The following is a 26,100-nucleotide window of genomic DNA, read 5'->3' as shown; positions in this document are numbered from 1 at the left end:
TCCAAGTGTCGCATTGTGTTATGTATCCTTTAAGTTTAGGAGAGGGAAACTGGCTGCCCATCCCTCCCTCCTTTCAGTGCATGAGCTGTTTTGACATTGTGTGGGGATGTGGTTTTGGTTTTTAACACAGTGGCTGCTCTACACATACCTTGCTCTGAGGAGAACCGAAGAAATCTCCTTCCCCAAGAAGATGATGATGTGATTTGTTGGGCGTTGCCTGTACAGAGTGTCAGGAATCTCATCTTAAAGATATGGAATAAAATCTATGAGGAATCCAGTGAGAGCCTGAAGCTTGACTGTGTTTGTGTAGCTCCTTGCCTATGGCAAGTGATTCTAATGGGTGTTAATGCAGAGAAAAGCTGTGAAAACAGACGTGCCCTGGTTAGGAATGCTGGCATCCAGCTGCTTTTCTGGTACCTGCAGTGTTTCTCACATCTTCAGGGGCTTCAAGGGCCATTCTGTGCCCACCTGCAACCATGCCAGAGGTATCTTCCTCTGCAAACCACCAAGAAAAGCTGAATTATACTAGCAGTAGTAGTGGAATGGGTAAAAGCCCAGCATAAGATAACATGTTTGTGGATTGGACTAGCTGATCTTTAAAGCTCTCTTCCAACCCAAACCATTGTATTATTCTTTCACTTTTTTTTCTTTTTTTTTTTTTTTTTTTTAATTTCAGCATTTAAGGGTGGTTTGGAATGTGAAATAGTTAAAAAACAAAAAATCTGTGGCTGGTTAGAGAGTAGCTGCTGGTAAAGCTAATGAAGGAGGTGAAAGGAGAGTGCTGAGGAGTGGGGGCTGTCCAACCCTGTGGAGAGGTTCAGAGGTTTCCTGACTTCTCTGGTGCTGCATTTGGGTTGGGGCAGTCACTGCACATTTTTGTCATCCATCACTATAAGGAAACTGATCTTGCTCAGAGCTCACCTTCTGCTGCAGAATCCCCTTTTGGTTTCAGGGAGGTGACAGCTGGGGCCAAGGTGGGGTGTCCTGAGAAGATGCCCTGATCCTCTTTTACTGTTCTCTGGGCTGCAGCAGGGCCTGAACTTGGAAGAGTTGACAGCGTGTCCCTGCTGCTGCTGGGTCGCTGCTAGGTGGCAGCCGAGGGCAGTGCTCAGCAGCTCAGCTCCCTGCATCCTCAAACTCCTCTTGGCTGAGGGCTTGGGAAGGCGAGGGAGGTGAGGAGCTGAAGAACATCCTGCTCAGCAGGCAGGTCCCCGTGCCCACCAGGAGCTGCCTCTGTCCTGCTCCCTGCCTGGGGTGCAGCAGGTCTCCAGGCTGCCTGGGCATGTAACTGGGAGCAACTGGGAGCTTTGGGGATGAGTCCCAGTGTTGCTCAAGGAAATTGGGAATGGGGTCTGGAAGGTGCTGTGTGGACACTAGGAGCTTACATGTGTGCAGAAAGGTAGCAGCAAGTGATAAACAGTATTCCTGCGATTTGGGAGCTCCCAAACCTGCCAGATTGGGTATGGAGGGAGCATATTCTGGGCCCATCACTCTTTCTGCACCCTGGGTACCTGCTGAAGGTGGGCTACAGAGCCTTGCTGTTATTCCATGTACCTGTCCTCCTGCTGAACTGATCAGGATTTCTTCTTTCTTTGAGGTTTTGCCATTCACATGTTGTCTGCAAGTGCTTGGTTAGTTTTCTTGCACTTTCAATCAAGATAAAAGGTGAAGAACTGAACCTTAACCCTGAGCCTGGACCCCCCCCAGCACCTGAGGGACAGAAAACCCATGGACCTGCTCCCCTACTCCAGGGTGATCTGAGCTGCACTTCCCAGCTCTGTGATGACATCTCCCTTCCCAGAGCAGTTCAGCTCACATTCCTCATGCCCAGCAGGTCCCTATTTGTACATTTGTTGCCTAAGGCAGTGGAAAAAAGAGAAAGATGCCTCAGGGACTGGAAAGCGATGCTGTATTTGTGTCCTTGCTCTTGGGCCAGTGCCAGGTGGTGGGGAAGGAGAAGTGGCTGTGCCAGGCACTAGGATAAACTTGTCAATTTTGGGGCAACCCAGACCCACAGAGGTGTCTGATGGAAGGAGGAGGGCACTCTGCTCTGCAACAACCCTGTCTCTGCAGGTGTCATGTCCCTCCTGGAGGGATTGGAGTCATCCCCCATCCTGCTTCTTGTGGAGCACCTCCATGGGGCACTGGGGAGCCTGGTGTGGATACCTGTCATCCCAGGGTGCGTGTAAAGGGGTCCTGCTCCTCCAAAGGAGCTTGGGGTGGAGATGCTTTCCCCTTCTTTGCCCCTGGTTTCTTCCTTCCCCACAGCTGTGGGGCAGCTGTGCTGCCAGCAGAGGTGATTGAATCAGAGTCCCTGGGGAGAGGACCAAAATGTTTAGAGGAAATTAAAAATTGAAAGGCAACAGAGCTCTGCAGCTCTCCCTAAAAGCCAGGGTTAAGCAAAACACCAGCAAGGTGTGTGCTCCAGGGATTTGCTAATGGACTTGGGGGTGGGAGGGGTCTGGGGTCAGCCCTGGCAGGTGGATACAGCTGGGGCAGGTGGCTCTTCCCCTGCTGGGCTGGTGGGAAGCAGCTTCTGGAAACGTGGTGTCCCTGTGGCTGGGGCCATGCACTTGAGAGCAGAGCCACACCTGGACCCCCTCAAGAAAGACCCAGGTACTCCTGGCATGTGGGTGGGTCTGGGAAGGGTGAAGAGCAGTGCTCTGGACAAGGATTTTGTTTTGGGGGGTGTGTTTATGGAAGAGTTTCTCCTGGCTGCAGCGGTAATTGGGTACTTTGAGTTTTAAACGGGATGTCAGGAAGTATTTGGCTGGCAAGGAGGATGGGAAGTGACAGCTCACTTCGGATGAGCAAAGTGCTGCAGAGGTGGCCAAACACCTCCCTCCCTCCCGGCACTGCAGCCAGACAGGAGTGGAGCTCAAGGTTCTCAGGCTGCACTCCAGGGACACGGGTGGTCCTGGTGGTGGTCAATGTGGCTGAGCCCTCTCAGCTAGGGTGACATTTTCCAGATTGATGCCTCAACTCATCCCTCCCCACCCCTCTGCACTTTTGAGTCAAGCCATGCTTTGCAAAGTGGGGCTCAGTTAAGAAAAGCATTTGGGCTTGAAAACCAAAATTGAGTGCTTCTGACCCTAAAAACGTTTTTATTTTTAGATGGGTTTTTTTTGAGATGGAAATTGAATCTTTTCCTTGTTTGGGGAGGATAAGAGTGCATTCAACCCTGCATCAGATTGTTTCACTTGACCCATGAGTAAATGCTTTTCTTTCCTCTAACCTGGAAGGCTTTCTTTTTCTTTCCATTTGGCAAGAAAAAGGGAAAAGCCAAATCTTGGTACAGGTCACTGCAAAATAAGGTCTGGAGCTGGAGCTTTTCAGCCTGAGCGCTGTGCCAAGATCCATCAGCTCTTCCCACCGGTCCCTGGAGTGGCTCTCTTTTTTTTGCAGTAAAGCCCTGGGTTTGCCTTGCATCTTGCTGGGAGAAAATGACTGCCAGGCAGGAGAGCAGCCTCTGGCTGCTGGGTTTCAGATGAGCAGAGATGGGGACAATGCTTGTGCCTTGCTGGCCTTTTGGAGGACATCCCTGGGATGGCTCATGCAGGCTGGCCACCACTGCACCTCTGAGAGGCCCCTTTGGGTGGCTTCAGGGGAAATGCCAAGATATTCCTGCTGGCAAGAAGGAATGTGAAGGAAACGTGTGGCAGCAATTCTGCTGGAGCATCCCTCGGGTGGGAAATGGGTCAGTGCTGCCTTTTGGTTGAGCTAGGGCTGTGCTCTGGGGCTTGGTGCTGGCTGCAAGGACCTGTGTGCACCCTGTCCCATGGAAACGGGGCTGTGGGTGTCCTCCTGAGCACCCCTTGCATCCAGGTGACTTCTCCTATCTTTCTCTTTGACCTAGCTGCTCAGGTGTCATTCCCAGTGTCAGTGGCACCACTCCAAGCACAGCATTCAAAGGAGAGGGAGAAAGGAGGGAGCTCCTTGTGGATGCTGTGGAATGATTTGACCTCATAGGCAGCAAGAAGAAGGGGGGCAGATTGCATGAGCTGTTCTGCATCCAAAGTTTAGGACCAGTTGGAATTGGAACTGCTGCTGGTGAAACCCTTTCCTGGTGCTGCTGCAGTAGGGAAAGATTGACTCCTTCCTACTGACAATGAGTTGGCAGGGCAAGTGAAGAGGGCTTGGGATGGACGAGGCTCCCCCTGGCCCCTGCTGCCCTCAGCCTGTGCAGGCTCCTCATCCCTGCTGCCAGATTTCTTTTCTGATTCAGCTCTTCCAGGGCAGAAGCTGATTGCAGAGGGGTTGCGATCTCACTTGTGCTTTTAATCCCACTGCTGTCAAGCTCCATTAGGAGGTTTGGCATCATCTCACTACCTCTGGGGCCGGGCCGCCGTTTGCCCAGCCTGAAATGAGGACAAGTCTGGGCTACGCTGGAGCGAGCAGGGGCCGGGAAGGCAGGGATGCTTTAGGGGCCCTGGCTGCCCCCACTGCTCTCCCCAGCACTTCCACACATAGGGAGGGGCTGCAAAAAGTGTGAGACCTGCTCGTTTCGGTGGCCTGGCCCACTTGGGAGCGGGATGGAGAGGAGCTGGGATGGCGCTGAGAGGCACTCCCCAGGCACTGAAGGTGCTGGGAAAGCTTTCGGCTCTGCAGCCTCAGCCCACGCGCTGCTCCAGCTGCGTTTGGGTGACCCGGGGCCACCTCCCCGCGCTGCCGTGCACACGTGTGGCCGTGGCCGGGCTGCGTGCGGAGCCGGGCATCCCTTCCCTGCTGCTGCATGCGGCTCCTCGGCGGAACCCAGCGGGAAGGGAGCCGAATGGGCCAGAACCTGGGGCTGAGCGTCCTCCCCAGCCTCACCAGTTGGGCTGCACTGCGCGGCAGTGCAAGGGGAAGGTGCTGTCACTTGTCCCTGTCCTGGCCACCGATGCCCTGTGAGTAGCTCCCTGGGTTTCCAGGCCCATTTGCTGCAGGGGGGTTGCCCTAGGACCAGCCTAGCTCATCATTGCTCTCCTGGGCTTGTTCACAGTAGTTCTGTCCGTCTGTCTGCCCATGTGCTTGCAGTTACCTGGAAAGGAGCTGACATATGACAGGAACATGAGGAAGGGCAGGTGGGAATACAGAGAGACAGAGCCCTACAGGCTCCTGGGGGCTGTCTGGGTGGTCATTGGGGTGGTGTCTCAATCTTCCCTGATCTCTCTCTCAGCTATGCTGAAGGAGAGTAGAGCCAGGCTTGTCTGCCCACAGTCAGGAGCAGCCAGTGCCAGGGTTTGGGCAGGCACTGCTGTCTTGATTATGGCCAGAGTGTGACTGAAAGGCTCCTGCCCAGCCAGGAAGGTTGGAGAGGGCTCTGCTCCCTAAAGAAAGAGAGGAGAAAACATTCCAGTGGAGGTCTTAGCCCTGCCCTTTGCTGGGACTTAGGGGTTCTGATTGGGTTGGGGTAGCACCACTGCACCCCTTGCTCCTCACTGATGGCTCCTGAAGCTTGCCTGTATATGAGCCTGACTTCTTCCCTGTGGGTTTGCCCCATGCTGCCCTATGACGTGGATAACCCATGGGTGATCCCTGGGAGGATGCTCCACCAAATCACGGAGCTTGCGTTACCATGAGCCTGGAGAGGTGATTGGTGTATGTGTGGTAAGGTCACACTCGGCTGCAAGGAGTTAATCTTCTACTCTGTCTGTCCTTCCTACTCCACTAAGCATCTCCCAAACTCCCCCTTTAGGGCTGGGATGGGCTTTTCCCTGTGTCTGCTGCTGGCCCTGCTTGGCGCTACAGGAACCACAAATCCCTTTGGGCATGTTTTCCCTACCAACCCAGTGCTGTGGCTGTGCCCACAGTGATCGATGGGCCTCTGCCAAGACAAGCAGGGCTGTGGCTTGGCAGGCACAGAGACCCCTCAGCAATCGATGCACCAAGGATATCCTTGGCTCTCACGAGAGCCAAACAGCATCACCCTCACAGCCCATCTCCCCTAGCCAGGGGAGCACTGGAGCAGGGTAAAACCTCCCTGCTGGGGAGCTGTGCACAAGGTGGGATATTTCCTTCCTGGAGCCAGGAAAAGAGGTTCAAATCCATCAAATATTTAAGCTTCATGTTTGTGGGTGGGCAAAAGGAAAGCTGTCTCATGCCAGAGCCTGTATCCACTAGTGAAGGAAAGAGCATCAGCACTTTCCCCGCAGGATCACTGTGTGTTGGGGAAAGCCCAGCCTCCTCACATGTGCTGGGCAAGGAGGGTGAAAATCAACAGGTTTTTAATTCATCCAAGTTTGCTATGGGCATCACCATTCTCATAGCTGTGCCAGGGATACAGCTGGTGGTGCTGTCCCTTCCTGCTTTTTTGTCCCAAAATTGCCCAGACCCTATGTGTGTTCCCTTTGTGTGGCTCACTCTGTGTCTCGTGGGGTGGATGAACCTGGAGGGATGTGTTTAGGATGTGTTTACTCAGTTCATCCCAATTTTAGATTGAACAGTCTAAAATGTAATATGGGATGTTTTCCCCACATCTAAACTATCTCAAGGTAAGGTAAAGTGCATCCTTCGCTCCTGGCAGAGTCTAGGAGCACACGGGTAAAGTACCCCATGGGCTACCCAGATTTGCCCTCCATAGCTTTAAACCCTGTCCCTTGAACCACCTGGAGCTTCTTCCCATGCCTTGGGATGGGGAGAGTGAGCTAGCTGAAGGAGGGAAGCAGCTCTTGCTCCTCCTCCATCTTGCTGATGCTCTGGGAGTGCAAGGGGTTAATACTACCCTGCTGCCTAATCACAGCCCAAAGCTGCAAACCCCTACCCAGGGGGAACATCATTGCAGCTCTGGATGTGAAATACTCAAGCCTGAGCATTAATGATATTTATCTTTGGGAAGGAGAAAGCATAACTCTTGGCTAACGATATTAGCCAAGGCTCATTCTGTCTCTCCTCCAGCACACAGATGGGCAGCCCTGTGTGTCCCTGTAGACAGGGTCGTGTGGACAGCCCTGGTCCTCGACACCCGGGCTGGAGTTCCTAGATAGCTGTAGTGATGGAGAAAGATTCTCTTTTGGGCGATGCACCTTGCCTCAACCATCTGTCTCCTGGGGGAAAACAACCATCTGCCCCATTCAGTGGGTGCACAGGTGCCACAGCACATCTTTCCCCCAGCCCACTAAGATGGGGCGTCTCTGCAGTCCCCTAAACACATCAGATTTGGGAGGGAGTGCAGCTGTACGGAGACCTTCCTGTGACACTGGTGCCTGGGTATGTATGATCCCTGGATTGCAGGATGGACTCATCCCTCAGATAATGGAGATGTCAGGGCTGCTGGGCAGCTGCTGCTGAATATTCCTTGTGTGGCTGGGCTCATTTTTCAGTGTTTGTGCAGGCAAAAGCAAACCCACTGAGGTGCATGATGACTAATGAATGCACATCTGGCATGGGAAATGTGCTGTGCAGGGCAAAGCTGTGCATTAGCTCTGCTGAGCTCTCCCCAGGGAGCAGGCAGGCTTGGGAGGCTGTGGCCATATGCACCTGGACAGGGATGAGAGGGATGAAGGTCCAGTGAGGAGTAAGGGTATCACAGGATTGTGCTGAGACACTGTAACCTATGCATACACTCACTCCCCAACCAGAGACACGGAAACACGCTTTGTCTGACTCCCGAGGAACTTTTCCATGAGTTAATCCCCCGTTATCTGCCTGGAAGCCCTGATATTGAGTGCACAAGGCAACTAGAGAGCTTGAAACCTGTGAGGAGCAGAATACTTGCAGGTGAGGACAGAATTTGGCACTGTCAGGCTTTTTTTGATTGATACAGCAGCCTTGGCCTCTGCTAAAATGAAAATAAAAGCAAGATCTAGCACAGAACGAAATAAATTCTCCTGCCAGCAGCTGCAGGTTCAGCTCCTGAGCATCCTTCAGCATCAGCGTTTTGGGCTGGTGGAAACGCTGGCCTGAACAGGAAGGAAATGATTGATGTGCTGGAGTGCAGGGGGGTGAGGTGTACCAAGGCAAGGGCACCCAGGAGCAGGGCTCTGTGGCAGGGCTGGGGCTCTGTGCACACACCTGGGCATCTCACAGGTTTTCTATGAAAGAAGCCTCTAAACAAAGAACTCGCTGAGTTATTTACCTGAATATTCACCTCATGAATAAGGTTGTGGAAAGAGAAGTCTGGGGGCTTAGACTTTTTTACAACTGAGAAAAACCCAGAAGGAACCAGAAGTATTTTATGGGTTTTTTTTTTAAAAAAACTAGTCAGTGAAATCCTTTCCAGCATGGGAAAGGTGGAACTTCATAAAACCCACAAGAGCTTCCCATGCTGAGCCTCACAGGATTAGCTGCGACACTTACAAGCTTTAAAGTCAACATCTGAGGGTTGCAGAGGGTGAGAGTCTGGCAGGCTCATGATCCCTCTATTGCCAGGCTACCCATGTACCTGGGGCCTGGGCATGCTGAGCTGTTTGTGGTGCCCTGGCAGCAGCTGATCCCAAGATGCCAACAAGGCAGGATGCTTTGCAGGTGCTTTGTGTTGCTCTTGCCCCAAAACAAACTGAAATAAAAACTTGACAAGTATTTTGTATCAAACTGCTGCTTGATTTGCCAGCAGTGCTAACCTCAAACACTCTGAACGTGCCAGCTGAGCCTCCCAAATGCTGTGTTTTATTTAAAACCACATTGACTGAAAACCAAAACTTCGGCTTTAATTTTCTTCCTGATTACAGAGCATCTGGTACTCCTGTTTCTGAGCTTTTTCCCAGCCACCACAAAGTGGGAATCCCACCTTCTCTGTTCTGTTTGGTCACCCATGCATTGCTTTAAAAAATAATGAAACAACAATAGGAAAGACAGCTTGAGGGGGAAAAAAATGAGACCAGCATTGGAATCAGGCGAGCTGATAACCTGCTCGCTGGAGCGATGCTGTTTCACATTCACTTTGTTGTGATCTCCTGCAGTGCCCGCCTGCTTTGGGCCAGAGCCACAGGGGTGATGGAGGAGCATCATCTGGATCTGGGCAATCTCAGCTCTGTGTAAGCCAAGTGACTCCTTAATCCCAAATAAACTATTTTCCATGTCCATCCATGGAAACGGCAAAATCTCAGTTCCTGAATTAGCTGTGATAATGCCTCCCATGGCCCTGGCAGCACTTGCCGAGGGGAGAAGTGGCTCTCCCTGCATCCTGGGCTGTCATCACCTCCTTGCATCCTGCTCAGAGCAGCCCAGGAAATGACTTTGTCACTTTTCCTGGCCTCCTCCTCCCTGCTCGCCTGGATGTCTCCAATTCCCATCCCTCCAGCAGCTCTGAAGCCCAGCTAACGGGAAAATGCGCAGAAATACTCCTCGTGCTTGCTTTTCTCGCCCAGTGCTCCTCTGTATTTGCCAGCCCTCTGATGTGCTGGAGTGGATGATGTGGATTCCCCTATCGGCAGGGGAGTAGGGAGGCTGTCCCTGGCCGGGCTGAGTGCAGGTGTTTGTGTGTGCCACGCAGCCCTTCATCCCGCAGCCAGCCGGCGCTTGGATCCTGCAGCACCGAGGGTAAGTGCTGTGGCAGGATCCACTTATCTCGCCTTTGCATTTCATAATTCATCCTGCCCTTTTGCTAAAGGCGCAGAGCCATTTGCATCCAAACGAGCGCTTATTTCCTCCCGCCTCAGCTCTGCCGCTGGATCCCGGGGAGAAATCAGCGGCTCGGGCTCCTGGCACTGGCAGCGAGCAGCTGCAAGGGCTGGGCTGGAAGAACAGGGAGAGCAATCCGTGCCTAACGGGATGCCCTGACGGACAGCAAGGTGACAGAGGAGAAGGTGAGTGGTGTTTTCTGCCCAGCTTTATAGCTTGCTCTGCAGGGAGGAAAAGTATCAGTGGTATCTTGTCCTTAGAAACTGAAGCACAGGAGAGTTTGCCTCGCTGTAGCAGAGGTTCTGCATTGATCCCACCAAGCTGCACTGCCTTGCCATGCCCTGTTGAGACCGAAATCAGAGAGAAACAGGCAAACACATATTCTCCTGGCACAGTAATCCTCATACTCGCAGCGGTCAGCTTGTGGTGCAAGGCATGAGATTCAATTATCTTTATCATAGCTCGCAGCAGTGAGCAGCTGTCTGCTTCCAAAGGCGATGCCAACTGCAAACTGTACCTTCTCCAGCTTAAACTCTTGCTTTGGAGCTTCAAAGCTTCCCAGTAGCTGGAAAATCTTACTGGGGACAATACCTTTTATGCTTCCCAGTGCCAGCATGGACTTGGGGCACCCAGCAGTGGGCTGAGCTTGCAGCAAAGCCAGCAGTGGCTCCAGCCTCACACTGAGGAACCAGTGTCTGCTCAAAGAGATGTGTTTTACCGGGAGTCGTGGGGAGGGGACGTTGTTCTGTCTGAAAAATGGTGGACAGGCTTGGCATCCCCACCCCCGGGCCTGGCTCATCCCTGTGGCAGTGGTGTGTGATGGTTTTTCTCCTAGCTGTTTGCAGAGGCAGAGGAGTATGAGTAGCTGGGACATGGTGAATGGATCAAGCCAGACCCTCCAGACATCAGCATGGGGCCGAGGCAGTGGTGACATCAGGGGATGCTGTTAGGGATGGGGGTGCTCAGGGGACTGCCAAGAGTGGCTTTGGGATGTCTGGGGTGCTGCAGGACCAGAGCATGGGGATGTTGAAGACTTGACAGTGACGGGATGCTGTAGGGCTTGGCTTTGAGGGTACTGAAGGGTACTCAGGAGTTCGGGGGTGCTGCCAGTGCGTGCTCCCGGGGAGAAGACTAGGCTTTGTGTGTGCTGAGTGGGTGTCCTCCCTCTTTCCCTACCGTGGGGCCGGGGGCGGTGCTGGGGGCGGCAGCTCCGGCCCCGGCAAACTCCTCCCCCGCGGCCGGACCCGCCTGGGCGCTCCCGCTCCACTCTCCGGTGATTATTCTTCTTCCTATTATTTATTATTCCCGCTGTTATTGCTCTTGCCCTCCTCCTCTTCCTCCGGCCCTCCCCCGCGGTCCCGGCCCGTCCCCGCCCCAGCCGCCGCGCTCCGGACCCGCCGCCGCCCGCTCCCTCCCGGCCCGGGTGCCCAGGTAGGGCTCGGGCACCGCGACCCCGCTCCGCCGCTCTCCGGGGCGTCGGGGCCGGGGAAGGGCTCTGCCGGGGATTGGGGCTGCCATGGGAAGGGGGAAGCCCGAGTGGTGGGGGGCGCCGAGCACAACGGGCTGGGATGCTCGGGTGGGATGCTCCCAGCATCATCCTGCTCCCTGCATCATCCTGTTCCCTGCATCATTCTGCTCCTTGAATCCCGGGGCTGCGCCGAGTCCCTGCGCCACAGCTTCGTTTGGGCGAAGCTGCTGGGTTGTGGTGCCCTACAAGATCCCGACTCGTTTTTTTCGGGCTTGTGTGGTCCGACTTAGCACTGTGCTGGGTTTGTTCAGTTCCCGTGAGCTCTGATGGCAGCTGGGGTGGGTAGGACAGAGTTTTCCCATCTCTAAACCTACTTTTTGGCAACCACTTGAAGTTTTGGAAGTCCCAAGCCAGGGTACCAGCCTCCTGCTCCTTCTCTTGGGCCCAAAGCTTTGCTATTTATCAAGGACATGTCAGCCTATCAAATCCCCAGCCTCACCACCAAACCTCTCCATAGAAATGGTGGCTGCCTTTGCTGAAGAGGAGGAAATCAAATCCTTTTGTTTATTCTGAAGGATCTCTGTTTTATCTCTCACTGGGCTGCAGTAATTAAAGGAGACCTGTGCTTGAGCTATTTGCCTGGCTTTTGTTTTCTCTTAAGGTTATCCTGAAGGATTTTACTCCCTCCAAAACGGCATGTGGGAACATTTAGTGTTTTCAGCTGTATTTCATTTGTGTACTATTGATTGTCTCTCCAGCAGAGAGATTTTCTAAGGGGTGGTGGAATATTCCACCCTGACAGAGGCTTTGTGCTTCTGGAGCTGGTTTTTTCCCCTTCCCCAGTTTTGCCCCTTGCTTGCCTAAGCCTCAGAATTCCCTGTGAGGCTGTTTGAGGGTTACTGTGTGTACTGGGGCTACTGGTTGGGATTCAGCATCATTCTTGTAGGATCTAAAGGTTCAAACCGGGGCTTTGCCAGGGATTAGGAGAAAAGGCTTTTCCTAGGAAGGACTTTTTCACCTGTTGAAAATCCGAGGGGAGAGCATCAGTAGGCTGCCATTCTCGATGTGATGGTGAACATCAGATCAGTGAGTCCGATCCTATTCCAGCACCATCTCTGCTGTGATGTGAAATCCTCGTCCATCTCTTTCCAAAGTGCTGGATTTCAGCCTGGCCACAGGCATGAGGACAGCCAGCTCCAGAGATCTGCTCAGGAGAGGCAGCTCAGCCCTGCGCTGTTCCAGCCCAAAAGACCCTTTCCGCTTGGCAAACCCTTCTCTGTGGAAAAATGCAGAGCATCCTCCAGCCATTTTGTATGGGGCATTTTGGGTGCACGGACTAACAGGAGAGTTGGGCAGCTGTGTGTGTCTACTGGGAAAATTTAGGATGGAGCATTGGTTGAGCTGCTCTCAGCTAGTGCAGGATCACCCACTTTAGCCATGGTCACAAACAGGAACACAGGATATGCTCCTATTTCTAGGAGCTACTTTGTGGTCATGCCTCAAATTCAATAGTCCCCAGGGCAAGTGGCAAACAGAAATAAGGTCAGGCTGCGGTGTTCCTTTTGTTCCCTGCCCCAGCTGCCTCCACCTTCTCCCACTTCATCCTCCATCCCTGCTGCCCCCTGTCCCTCCTGGCATCTCTGCCCTCCTAACCTTCCCTGTCGCTGCTTTCCCACCAGGATGAAATATTTATCGTGGCTCTGTTATCCTTGTTTTCCTGAAAGCGAGTTTCACACTTCATTTGCAGGAGACATTCAGAGGCTTCATGTTGGGTTTTCCTTCTCACTGGGCGCAAGTGGCTGTGTGTGCGTGACCACCCCGGCCAGCCCCACTCCTGCCTGATGGGGCTGCGGGAGGTGGAGCATCCTGAGTGATGGATGAGTCTATAGCCCTGCTGTGTGATAGATCAATGAGAGAAAAAAAATAGCTGGTCTGAAATCCAGCAAAGAGTTTAGCTCTTGCAGGGCCAGCTCACCCGTGCCCAGTGCACCTCCTTGCTCTGGCTGGGATGCAGTGCGTGAAAGGAGTGCGAGTAGTCCTGTAAAGCAACGGCAGGTGAGCCTCCCCTGTAGCTTTATGGGAAAGTCAGTCCTGGACCTGATCCTGGAATGACTCCACTTGGATTTACCACAAATAGTGGGGTTTGGGTCAGGTGCTGTGCCCTGCCTTTGCCCCCAGAGCAATGTGTGGCGTTGCTTTCCCTGGTGTGTGCAGCCATGGGGCCTGGTCCAGGATCCCAATGGATGGTCCTCTCTAAGAGATGGATTCCTGGTGGCTTGGAAAGCAGAGCTGTGGCTGGGTAACCCTGGCCATCCCACGGGGTGTCTGTCTCCAGACGGGCTGTCCTCCCACAACACACCGTTGGCATCGTTGTGGGTACTGTGAGTGTCTCACTCTGGTGACAAGAGCAGGAGGGGCTTCCCAGAATGTGTCCTGAGGATGGGAATCTCTGGAGGTCAGAGTGGCTGTAAGATCCTGTTCCCATGGGTGGCCTGGCTGTCACTAGGTCTGCACCCCGCTGGGAGGGATGAGGTACGTGGTGTCAATAGCAAGGGTTTCCCTGGATCTCCAGGGGTGGGGTTTGGCTGGTTTTTAGCATGGCCACTTCATGGTACCCTCAGGATGGGAGGAGCAGCTCATCCCTGTGTCATGTCCAACTCTGCCTGGGTGACCTGGGGTGGCTCCCGTGCAGATCCCACCCTGCTGCTGTTATTGGGGTCCTTGGAAGCCCAGGGGGAAGTTACAAACACTTGTGTCCCCAGGGCTAGGAAATGGTCACCCAGAGCCCTGGAGACGGCAAGTCACATCTCCCTGGAGCTCAGGGATGAGCAGCTGGTGGCAGCTGCCACATCGGGCAGACAGAGGCAAATGAAGAGAAGATCAGAGAGTTTTCTGGGTTGTTTTTTGGATCCTGATCACAAAGCCACACTTCCAGAGCCAGCAGCTGGCCCTGATGTCTGGCCCCACTAAAAAGAGACAGTCTGTCTGCCTTGCGCTTTCGGGGAGGCTCCGAGAGCCCTCCTGACTGTAGTACTGGTGCACGTGGGAGGCTCCTCTCTCTGTATTGCTGCCTGAATGCAATTAGGCTTTAATGAGTCATTAAAATAAATCTCTGTTTCTACTCCAAGTGAACATGCCGGGGGGATGCTGGCAGTCGGAGCAGCAGGTCTTGCATCATGAGGAGGAAGAGGCTGCCCCTCCCTGTGCCCTCCTCCCCGGGACTGGCACCCTCCATTTCCTTTTCCCTTGGAAAAAAAGATATTTCCCATGCACCATGCAGATTAGCAACTACTGTGAGAGTGGAATTAAACTATAACCAGGCCTAGGGTTGGGTTTTTTGTTGGAGGAGCTATGATCTGGGGGTTGTCTGTTCCCTGGTGCCAAAGGGCACCTGCCCATCTGGAAGTGGGCACAGATGTACGTGGTTTGTTAGAAATGCTGATGGCCATTACCTGATAACCCTTACCTGGATCTGGTAGGCAGATGGAAGACATCTCAGCTGGCTTCATGGCTGGATGGAGATGAATATGAGGCAAGCAGCAAAATGTGAAAGGGAAAGTGCAGTGGATCATCAATAGGCATCCATACAGTTTTCCTAACTGTAATGTAGATGGAATATAAAGACCTCCTAAACCAAGAAGGATGGTGGTGGCCCCTCACTTTATGGGCAAACACAAGGCTTCTCTCCCTTCATTCCTCTTGACTGGTAAGCAGTGCAATTACTCCTAATGATGTCTTTGTTAACTGAATACCTCCACAGTGGCTGTCTAGCTGGCACACTTGCAGGCAGGAGGGCAGATGCTGGCAGGACACAGGGACATCCCATGCTGAGGAGCAGCACCCCTCAAACACCTGCCACTGTTTCAGCCACTAGTTCCCATGTTGTGGGAGGGCATGGGTTAAACCCAGGGGATGAGACAGAGAATTTACTTTGTGTTTTATTTTAGCAAAACATATAAATTGGGTGATGCCATGGCACAACAGATCTGCCCCGGTGTGCCGTGCCGGGGGACTGCAGCTGATGGGATTACAGAGGCTCCAGCCTCATCCAGAGCTTTTCCCCTGGGCTTTGCTTTCAGGAGCAGGGCTTGCTGCTGCATGGAAAGGTTTTGCACAAGTTGTGTTTCATGTGTCAGGCTAGGAGGAACTGGGATAGGGCAGCAATGACAGAGCTTTGTGGGAACTGGGAAACTGGGGAAAGAATTTTCATGGGAATGGTGGAAATGAGGTGGAAAGGGTGAGATGGCATCGATGTCCAGGGCAACAAGGGTGATGATGAAGTGGTGCCTTGGAGAAGAAGCTGTCCTGGGGGTTGTTTCACAGACAGCTGCTGAGAAACTGGCTTAATGAAAAAAATCTTTGGAGGGAAACTCACTGCTCATTTGGATCTTGTTGGGGATGCTCTGTGGGGTTTCTCTGAACAGTGCTACTGGGATTGGTCCTCCTCTTCTGCTGTGTGCCTGGGATGAAGATGCATTTGGTGTCACTGAGTTCCACTGGAATTAGCCTCACTGGAGAGGAGAGCATGCACCTTCCTATGTGGGAGGAGCAAGAAAATCAAACCAGGGAGAAGATCATATATCCACAGAGTGTATTTGTAGCCCCTAGGGAATGGAGGGATTCAGCTCAGGTTTTCATGTCCTTGCCCTGACAGGAAGAGCCCACTGGCGTGCAGAGTTGAAGGTTTCATCCTGAAGCAATGAGAATGCTGGAGAGACCAGGGCTGGGAATAAACAGTGGAACATCTTTGATGGGAGGCTGGCTCCATCCCACTGCTGGGGAGTGTCTGGGGCGAGTGCTGGGAATGCTGGCTGATGCTGGGGAATACCTGCAGCTGTGTTGGTGCCTTGCCATGGGGTTAAATCAGTTGTGGGGTACCCACAGCAGTACAAGGTGGAAATCAGCAATTCCAAGAGTGGAATCAGGGTGGAAGCAAATAACCTTTCCCGATCCTTTCCAATCTCACAAGGATCCATGTCTTTTGCTGGACATTGTAAGCACCCACTGTGACAGGGGCAACATGGGGTGCGAGTAACATCCAAGCCTTTGCTCTTCAGGTCTGTGTTCTCCAGGGGTCCACAGTATGGCAGGATCCAGCCTGGGCTCTGGCTCTCCTCAGGCTGTGGCCATAGGCAAGGTCTCAAGCCTTTAGCACACGTGTGTGGGAAAATTCTCCAGGTTTTTGGCAAGGGTCAATCTCACCTGGGACACACCCAGCGTCCTGGCCTGTTCCACTCCTGGCTGCTGCAGCTGGTCCTCATGGGGATGGATGTGTGGGTGCTGGGAGGGACAGTGCCTGCAGCAGGGATGCTGGCCAGGTACTGGCCGGCTCCAGAGCGCCCGTGGGGATCTGACGTGCAGGATAATCTCAAAAGCCTTTCTCTGTGTGACTTGGCTTCATGCCACCGGTTTTGTCCCTGGTTATTTTGGGAGCACGGTGGAGCAGCTCCCCGGCACACATTCCTGGCCTTGGCCACGCGGGGCTTTTGCCAGGAGCTGCCCCGGCAGGAGCCCTGGGCACAGCGGCGGGAGATGAGCCATGTGGATCAGGCCCAGGATATTCCCATCCCGCTGTGGGCTGCCCACGTCTGACACCTTCCCTGTGTCTGGGGCTGCTCACCGCCCTTCCCAGGACTGCATCCACCCACCCTGGCTCCCGAACTGGGCTGACTGGGAGCTGGCTGAGCAAACACAGCGGGTAGGAGACGTGCGGGGGGGATGAGGAGGGAGCTGCCATTCTCCTGCCCTGGCATTTAAAATGCCCAGGCTTAAATGAGGAGGAGCAATGAGGAAGAGTGCAAATGGGGTTGTCATTATGTAGAGACTTGCCTTGATCCGGGTCTAGCCCTGGCTGAGCCCATGGGGTTTGGTGTCTGTGTTTTTGGGGACAGGGTGGGGTGACAGTCCCTTCTGTGTTCCTCCATCCTGTATCCATGGCTGTGGTTAATCCACACGGGCAGGCAGGATGGGATCTGAATAGTCGCTTAAGGAGATAAAGAGCAGATGAGATGTCCAAGTAACAAGATACCAGGATAATCCATGCCTGAGAAGTCCCACCCTGCAAAGCTGCCCTTCCTCCAGAAGTCTGAGAAGTGCTAGGAGGGCTCCCAGGGAGAGGAATGTGGATGTTCCAGCTGGTCCCAGGGTGTGCCGGGGCTTCACACACCTGGACAGAGATTGGAGGGGGATGCTTGGTCCTTTGTGGCTGTAAAGACAAATTGCTCGGCAGGGAAGTTCTCTGGGGCTCCCACCCCAGTGATGGGGTGGATGGGCAGGGTGAGGTGTGGTGTGGGAGGCAGTGAACCTGGGTGGGCGAGGAGGTTTTTGATGGAGTTTGATGGCCAGGAGAAGGGATCTCCTGGAGGGTCAGGAGCACAGTGCTACAGCAGGGGTGCAGCCCTTCATGCCCACCCGGGAGCTGGGGTATGCTGGTAGCTGCCACCATTGAAGGTGTTTGATTCTTTTTAAATTGTGATTGATATCTTGCCATTTCCACAAAGCTTTTGCAAGAAGAGAGCTGGTTTCACATCCTTGTTGGTGTTTTGTCTTTCCCATTGCCGGGCTGGGAAGAGGCAATGGGGAGCCTTGGGGAGCTGGTCCAGCTAGTGGAGAGAGAGCAAGGCAGACTTGCAGCAGGGCACAGAATTTTTGGTTTCGTTGTCTGACTGATTCACTGGAGTCTCAGCTGGGGGACAGTGTCACCTCTGCGACCTGGCTGCCCTTGTGATAGCCAGGTGCAGGGTGCTGGCTGCAGCAAAACTGCTGGGAAACTCCCACATGGCTCAAGGCACCAAAAGACATCACAGCAGGCAAAAGCCTCCGGGAGGAAATGAGTCACACAAAACACCCTTTCTGCTGGGAAAAACCTTATTTGGGGTTTTCTGCAACAGGCAGAGATAAAAGTTTTCCCAAGTGCTGCTGTGATTTCTGTCTGCAGACTGGTTCAGACTTCAGTACAGCTCCAGCAGAACCAGCAGCAGGTTCAGCTGATTTGGCTTCACAGTGAGCCAGGGCTTTGCCACCAGGGCAGGAAGCCTGGAGGTGAGCACTGGGACCAGAGGGAGGCTGCTGGGGGGCTACCAGCTGCATCACACAGTGCCATTGCTCTAGGCAAAAATTCATCCGGCTTGGCTTGTTTGTGTGGCTCTGCCCCCTGTGGCTTGGTTTGGCCCCTCATGCTCTGCTGCACAGAGCACCTGACACACAGGGAGTTTGGGGGACCCCAGCCTTGCCTGAGCATCTATCCTGCCCCATGGCTGAGGGTTTGCAGCAGAGAGTTGATCCCCCTGAATCTCGCCAGGCCGGGTCTGTACGGGGCAGGTCACGGCTGCCTGGGAGCTGCCCTGTTGTTTGCTGCCATAATCTGTTTTGAAAAGGCAGCCCCTGATGCTGGTTTTTTCCAATTAGGCCCTGGGAGATGACTCTGGTGAGGCAGCGGCCGGGCTAATTTACCAGGCAGACATTTCATTGAATTATCCCGCGAGCTGCAGAGCAAAACCAGGAGAGCAGAGCCTGGTTCGGGGCAGAACTCGGGGCAAGGTTCGGCGTGATGCTCTTGGTGTACAGCCATGCCCTCCCCCAGTCTAAACCTGCTCCCGAGCTCTGGTGTGAGTGTTTGACCCCTGTCGGGTGGCAGGACTGAGCTCGAGGCTGTGGGGACACCCTGGGTGAGTGAGGATGGAATGTCTCAGCTGGGCTGGGAGGGCTGGTGGCTGGCAAAACCCTCGCCACTGGCTTGCAAACCGTGCAAATCTGCTATGGACATCATCGGAGGAGAATAAATATAGAAGCCTGAGATGCCGCTCATTCGCAGAATCACTTTTCAGGCCGTAACTTTGAGCAACGTTAAAGAAAATGTATCTCTGCAGCAAGGGCTCTGCCCGGAGGAGTTGGATAAAGCCCTGGACCCACCCTTCGCTCACTCCCAACCCACAGGGGACAGAGTGACACTGCTGAGTGTCACCGCTCTGCTGAGTGTCACTGCTCTGAGTGACACCGCTCTGCTCACTCCCTGAAAGGCAGGGAGGGTAACGCAGCCCTGCTTGTATAAATCCTGATTTTATTTAGATGATTTGTGTGCCAGAGGGTCCCTGCGGCCACCCTTGGGTTGTTGCCTCTTCTGAGCCACCCGGGAGCAGGTGACCAGTGAGTGCAAGATACCTGCTCGACCTGGGATATTTAAATATTTAAACAACCCTCGACTCCCCTTTTAAGCCGGAAGGAGAAATGGGGCTGTGCCTCGGAGAATTGGGTTTGTCCAATCGGATCCATCCCCTGGGATGCCTCTGTGTCTTGATCCTCTCTAGGACAGCTCAACTCACAGTGCAGCCCAGGCTTTTATAGGATGCACAAAGATGCATGTCCTTTTGTTGGGATGGAGTGGTGGGGCTGTGTGGAGTTGAGCCAGTGGAGCCCAAAATGCTCCTTTCCCAGCACGCTAGGATGTGTTTGGGAAGGGTGGATGGAAAATGGGTATGGGCTGGTTCCTGGTGGCAGAGATGTAAAAAGCCTGCTGTAATTGTTTCTGGACATATTAACTTGTGATTCCCAAAACCCCAGTTACTCCTGAGACTATGGCTCTTGCTCCTTACCTGGGAGGTGTTACATTCCCTTATTCCATGCAGGAGAGAGCTGTGGACTAATGAAAGTTTCTTACAGGCACAAACTTGGTAGAAAATGAGCTTCTGGGTTCACAGTGGGTTGGGTTCGGGGAAGGAGAAGGGCAGGAACTTCCTCCTCTTGAAAAACACCTCCTCCAAAGAGAAGAGGAAAGGCAGCACTTCTCTTGTGCTTCATTTTCATTTTTGCCTTTGTTTAACATTCACTGTTTTAATAAGGAAGGGCCCAGTTCCTCAGCAGGGCTAGTGAAATGCTGATCCTGGCATTCCCAGAAATGGGAATACCAGAGATGGGGCATGTGGAAGCCCAACCATCCTCTAAGGCACTCAGATCTCCAAGGTGACCAAAGGATCCCCAAGGCTAGTCCCTCCTTGCCCAGGGTCATTCTCCAGGGCTGCCTGTTCACTCCAGTCCTCAAGCTAATTGGATGTTGCTCTCTAAGCTCTAAATCAAATCACAGCTCGCATGAAACGAAGTTTTCTGGACGTGAATAGCCGCCTTCACCATCCATCACTGCCCAGCTTGCGGCGTGTCCCTCTTGGGGTCATCAAAGGTCAGTGTTTGCCATTTTCAGCCACCCACTGTCACCTTTTTCCTGTTAAGGAAGGCACCTGGGGAGGTAAAAACTGCACCAAAGGCTCCCTGTGTGTCCCCTCACACTCCTGGCAGCGGTTCAGGGTACAGTTTGGTAACAGGGAGAAGGAGCTGAGTGTGTTGGTCTCTATTATTAGCTCTGTGCTGGGTCTCCTGATGGATGGAGATATTAGCTGGGTTATGGACATATTGATTTCTTTGGGGTTTTTTTTCCTTCGTTTCGTGTGTGAGAACGGCTCAAGGAGGAAATCCAATGCGTGCCCTCCTTTTGGCTTCCTACAGGAACTTCCCATGAGCTGAAAATCAATTTGTGGCAGGCAGGATGTGCAAACCACTGCAGCAGAGTGAGGAGGGTGGGTGATTTTTTGGGAGGAAGGTTTCACACTGTGCCTGCTGGGGCGTGCGGCAGAGAGGGGCCAGGGCAGAGTTGGGAAGGTCTCGCCTGGAAACTGCCACCTCTCTCCGTTAATTAGGGCCGCGTGGTGAGTGGGTAATTAGATCTCCTAAGCTGCAACGGGCTGGCACTTGGGCTCTATCAATTATCCCTGCTCTGGATGAGGCACAGAGGGACACGGGGGCCAATAATGAAATGCGGCTGCGCTGGGCATTGCTGGGGGGGTGGGCAGTGGTGGGGGGGAGGCGATGGCTGTACCCATTTCTTGGTACAAGAAGTGTCCTCAGTTTTGGTGAAATGGCAGATCTGGGACACAGGATCATCCTTTCCTGGCAGTTTGCTTTACCCACCTTTGCAGCACCCACCTTTCCTGACAGTCTCCCTAAAAAAAGCAATTTCTTTAGCCCCACTGCGGTGACAGAGGTGGCATTGGTGGGGATGGACAGTGGGCAGCCCCTTTGGGAAGGGAGATGAGCTGATGGTGGAGTTTTTCTGCTTGTTCTCCCCTCCCAGGGCTGCCGAGTCTCCCTGTGGCCATGTGGTGCTGCCTGTCCCCACCGTCCGGCCTGGGGCCAGTGTGACTGCCACATCCTGCCTGTCCTTTTCTGGGTAAGTGTCTGTGGGGTGGTGGGGGGATGCTGGGGCTCACCTGTCCTGGGATGGATGGAGGAGAGATTTCATTTCCCAGCGACACCTAAAACATCAGTGAAATGATGCATCTGCCTTCCTTGTAATAAATTTTAAAGTGGAAAAGCCAAGTGCTGACTAAGCCAGGCCTGCGCCCTGTTCCTGTAGAGCATTGCTCCAAGCTTGGGAAATGCCTCCTTTCCCTGCTTCAAATTAAAGAAAATGACACGGGCTGAAGCAGGGCTTCCTGCAGATCCTGAATCAAGGCAAATTCCTGGGAAGTGGGGAAAGGCAGGCAGGTGCAAAGGCTGCTGTCAGGCCACGTCTAACCTCTCCCTCCACTTCTTCCAGGTCCAACGCCTCCGTCACTGAACGTGAGTATCCCCTGGGTACCATGGCACAGGGATGGGGGTGGGGGCTGCTTCTCCTGGTGAGGGCCTGACAGGCAGCCGGGCTGCAGTTTTTGGGCTCAGACTGGTTGTGGAGTTCAGAGGCTCCTCTTTGGCTTTGCCTGATGAAAAGCCCAGGTTTGTTCCTGCATTTTGAAGCAGGAAGTGGATTTTCTGCTGGAGGGTGGAAATCATCCCTTTTGGGTCAGTAAGGGTGAGGTTTTGCCAGTGGACTGTGGGGTGACAAAGACCCCAAGCCAGAGCAGCAATAACAGTGAGGGGATGTGATGCTGCATCTCAGGTGTCCTCTCACTAAGAGGAGGAGGATAATATTAGATGATGCTTTTCCAGCTGGGGAGAGGGGAATGAGGATCCAATATTTTGGAATGGCTTGTGGGCATCACCTCCACGACGTGATGACAAAACCAGGGAAGGTGAGTTTTGTGTCCCTGCTTTCCAGAGTTTGATGGAGAATCGGTCGGATGACAGCGGGAACTGTTGTTATCACCGGGGGAATCCTAGCGACGGTGATCCTACTGTGCATCATTGCTGTGCTCTGCTACTGTAGGCTACAGGTGAGTGTCCTCTGCCTTGCCACCCCCAACGAGCACTGGAATGGGCACCCCAGGGCAGTGGTTACAGCCCCATGCCTCCCAGACCTTAAGAAGTATTTGGACAATGTTCTCAGGCACATGGTATGATTTTTGGGCTGTCCTGTGCAGGGCCAGGAGTTGGACTCGGTCCTTCCAGCTCGGGATATTTTATGATTTTGTGCTGCCCAGCCCAAGGTGCTGCTGCATGAAGAGTCTAGATGGGCTTTTTTTTTTTTTTTTGCCTGTGATGGCAAGGAGTTGAAACCTCCTATCCCCCCGGGTGCTGCAGTCATGTCCTTCCCTCCCCTAGGTGTGGAGGGTACTGCCCTGAGGCTTTTGAGGCTCTGCAGCACTTACTGAGTGAGGTGCAGGCTTGGCTGGGTTTGCAATAGCAAATGGAGATTTTTATATAATTTTTTTCCCCCTTGTAAATCAACCGTGGAGGCTTTCAACAACGGCTAGCTACAACCTCCTGCTCTTTAAAAGTTAATGTGAAGTCTGTGCCATGCAGCAATGCCCGTGTGATGAAAAGCGCAGCGCTTACTTGGAGCAGTTTTCAGCAGGCAGGATGAAATACCTTCCCCTTGCAAACCTCACGGGGGATGGGGGTGAGTTCCCCAGCAGGTGCCTCCTGCAACATGCTCAGGTCCAGGTTTTGTCTGGCTTCTGCCGCTTCACAGGACGCAGGAATGATGGAGCAGATCAGCAAGAGGCCCCGGAGGGATGAGGGGAGTGGGGATGTGGCAGGGCTGTCCCACCGGCTGCTCCGCTTCCCCTCACACAACCCCTTCCCTTTCCTGCAGTACTACTGCTGCAAGAAAAATGACTCCAATGAGGAAGAGGAGGAGGAGGAGGAGGAGGAGGAAGAGGAAGAGCCCGACCTGCCCACGCACTCGCACCTGGTCATGTGCAACGCCTGCAGCTCCCGCATGGTGGACGGGCAGGGCAGCCCCGCGCCGCCGCCCAGCGAGCTCAACCAGCACGGGCCTCACACCTACTGCCCGAGCTGCTCCCCCTACGGCTCCCCCTTTTACATCCGGACTGCCGACATGGTGCGCAACGGGGGCGAGAGGGTCACCTACACCCCCGCGTGCTACAAGGAGATGGGGCCGCCCCTCAACATGGCCACCCTGCAAAGCTACACGGTGAGCCGCCACGGCCTCCTCCGCGACAGCTTCCCGAACCCGCGGGCCATCAGCACGGAGGTGTAGTCACCATTGCCACTAGCACAGGGTGTCCCCAGCCGGCAGGGCTCCGAAAAAGGGGCTTTGCACTTGTCTTTGAGGAGAGGAGCCCGTAGCCCAGCCCAAGGCCGGCACGGTCCTGCGGAGCCGCCTGGCATAGCCTCGCGGGCCAGAAGGCGAGCGAGACCTCAAAGGGCAGCGTTGAGCCGGCCACCTCCGAACCCATCGTAAGTGTCATTATTATTTACTCTCTCTCCCAAAGGGACTTGTCTAACGAGGGCTATGTACAGTACAACCTAATTTAATTACCACTGGCTTGCTGAGCCCAGCGAGGCCTTTGGTGTCCCCACACAGCCACCCGAGGTGACGCCCGCAGCCTCCGGCACTCGGAGCAATGGGCTGACCGGCCGCCAGCTGCCATCCCCAGTGAATCCCAGTGCTGAGCGGGGCATGGCAGCGCTCCTCAGCGATGGGGAAGTGAAGAAGGGAAGATCCAGGTCATCCTGCTCCCCTCGTACTGCGTCAGTCGCTGCTAGCAGTTCGCTTTTCTGTTCAAGTGTAAGATAGGGCACCGTCTCCCACCTGCTTCGGTTTTCACACGTGCTGAAGAAGTTCCAGACATGAATTTAGGTCATTGCTGGGGAGGCAAAGTTCCTCGCAAAAGTGCTCACCCACGCCAACAGGCACAGGCCAGTCCTTCTGCGGCCAAAGCCCCCACCTCTTCTACTCTTCACGAGCTTTCTTAGGAGCAATTTTAACTTGGACCCATGAATATGGCAAGATTTTACTATGGGAAGAATTGAATACCTAAATAACTGCAGTTTTGGTTACCTTCAGCTTTCAAAGCTCCACCCTGACAGCTCAGACAGCCAGAGGAAGGTTGGCTTTAGGATGGATTTTGCTTTTGACAGCAACAGCAGAGCCCACTGGCTCATGTCTGCTTTGCAGGGCCCTCCCACTGGAGAGTGGTGGTTGCTTTTGCTTCTGGAAGAAGAGGGTGCAAGACCTAAATGTGTCTAGAACATGTTGTGAACATGGGTTCACCGGCACTGCAGCTGGGAGTGACAGCCAGTGACTCTGCCTTTCTGCAAAAATGAATGTGGGAAAGTTTCTTCTTCCTCCATAAATCAAATTAAGTGAAAAATTACTAAAGGGACATCTCCATCATTCCTAGGCACTTCCATAGCAACCAGTGCAGGACTGCTCTGCTGAGCACTTCCCATTCATGGCAGGGAGGAGGGACTGGGACAGCAGTGATCCCTGCGGATGCTGTTGGAGGCGATGGTAAGAAACCTTTGCCATGCCTTTGCAATATAGGATAGGACTGCTCAGAAACGTGAGTGGTGGGGTTTTATTTTTACCACTGCAATTTAGGAATGATCCCACTGCTCACAGAAGGATTTGGACTTGACCTCCCCATTCACACACAGAAAAAGTAGGTCTCAGCACAGAGACACAGGGTGCACCAGCCTCAAATGTCCATGCTGCCAGGCAAAAGGCTGACATACCACATTGCACCTATCCATGCCTTAGCACTTCTGGTCTGAAAAAAGGAGCCAGACAAAACATGGTGATGGTCCTTGTAACCAAACACCTTGCCCCAGCCTGCATTTTACACACACTTCTGAGCAAATGTTATGCACCATCTCCCTCACCTCCAGCCCAAAAAGACATTGCATTCCCATTATCTGGAGACTTGGTCTGGCCACATCGCTTTTAAAGTCTCTTTCCATTCTCCAAATAGTGATAGCATGTTTTAATGTCCTCTCACATTAAGGGCAGGCAGGAGGGAAGATGAAAGTTACCAGCAGCAAAGCTCTCTGGATCCCACTGCTCGATGATCTGTAGCTCCTACTGCCTCCCATCCGGTGCTCCTCCCTGAAAACATGGTTTGTAACTGGAGAAAATCTTGGCTAACTTGATAAATCCCATGCTTTCCCACTAGAGCATCTGCTCAGCTAGGTCTCATCATGCTGGGAGCCATGAGAAGTTAATGTGTCCCAGCGTGGTCTCTGCCAGACAGCCCCATGCTGCCATCCCCTTGGCAGGCGCAGAGCCAGCACATGGACACAGCAGCTCCCAGCATCCAACTCTACCTCTTGGCACACAAAAAGGCTTTCCACTGCCACAGCAGCACTGTGACCTCCAGAGGGTGGGGATAACACACTTCTGTGGGTTACCCTTGTAGTTGAAGGAAGGCCACTCCATTGTCATTTTCGTCACAAGCAAATTAAGCGTGACCTGTCGCAGGCTAATGAGGCGCCAGGGCTGGGGAGGCAGTTCCAGAGCAGCCAGATGGCCAAGATGAGGGTTGGCCTTGCAGCCAACACACACCCTGGGTCTGGCACAGCTACAGGGAAATGGGTGAGTCTGGAAGGCTTCTAAAAACAGGGGATGCAGCTGAGAATTAGAAGGTTTGGGAGCTGGTGGAAGAACAGGATGGGGTAGGGGTAGGGGCAGGGATCCCAGATTTTTTTCCACTTCAGATTCCTCCTGTTACTATTCTCTGTCTTTGTTGTTCAGCTATGGGTCCAAATTCAATGTCAGAAATAAACAAGGACTTTGAAATACAAACTAGGAGTGGTTTCTGTTCTTTTGGCAGGCAACACTTGGGGCTTTATCTAGTGCTGCCTGGAAGCTCTACTGGTGCAAGGCTTTTTCCTCCCCACCCTTCCTACTCCTGCTTTTGCTC

The 26,100-nt window shown here is 53.5% G+C and overlaps 1 protein-coding gene across 4 annotated transcripts; it reads left to right on the top strand.

Annotated features, from left to right (window-relative positions):
- The first annotated feature begins 9,205 nt into the window (after positions 1 to 9,205).
- FAM163A (family with sequence similarity 163 member A) lies at positions 9,206 to 25,956 on the top strand. 4 transcript variants are annotated; one of them, XM_033068139.1, is made up of 6 exons: positions 9,206 to 9,459; positions 9,579 to 9,725; positions 21,129 to 21,224; positions 21,594 to 21,616; positions 22,092 to 22,206; positions 23,028 to 25,956. In XM_033068139.1, exons 5-6 carry the CDS (start codon positions 22,114 to 22,116, stop codon positions 23,433 to 23,435), a joined length of 501 nt encoding a protein of 166 aa, XP_032924030.1. In that variant the 5' UTR covers positions 9,206 to 9,459; positions 9,579 to 9,725; positions 21,129 to 21,224; positions 21,594 to 21,616; positions 22,092 to 22,113; the 3' UTR covers positions 23,436 to 25,956. The 4 variants fall into 4 exon arrangements, with proteins under 4 accessions (XP_032924030.1, XP_032924033.1, XP_032924031.1 ...); XM_033068142.1 differs by lacking the exon at positions 9,579 to 9,725; XM_033068140.1 differs by lacking the exons at positions 9,206 to 9,459; positions 9,579 to 9,725 and adding an exon at positions 10,749 to 10,813.
- Positions 25,957 to 26,100: the final 144 nt, after the last annotated feature.

This window comes from Catharus ustulatus, chromosome 9 (genome assembly GCF_009819885.2).
Source record: "Catharus ustulatus isolate bCatUst1 chromosome 9, bCatUst1.pri.v2, whole genome shotgun sequence".
Lineage (NCBI taxonomy): Eukaryota > Metazoa > Chordata > Aves > Passeriformes > Turdidae > Catharus > Catharus ustulatus.
This window is presented reverse-complemented; position numbering and strand designations above follow the sequence as displayed.

Bases quoted from the DNA above. Each gene is read 5' to 3' on its own strand.
- FAM163A (XM_033068142.1), top strand. From the start codon at position 22,114: ATGACAGCGGGAACTGTTGTTATCACCGGGGGAATCCTAGCGACGGTG. The intron at 22,207-23,027 runs GTGAGTGTCCTC...CCTTTCCTGCAG, and splicing joins TCTGCTACTGTAGGCTACAG to TACTACTGCTGCAAGAAAAA.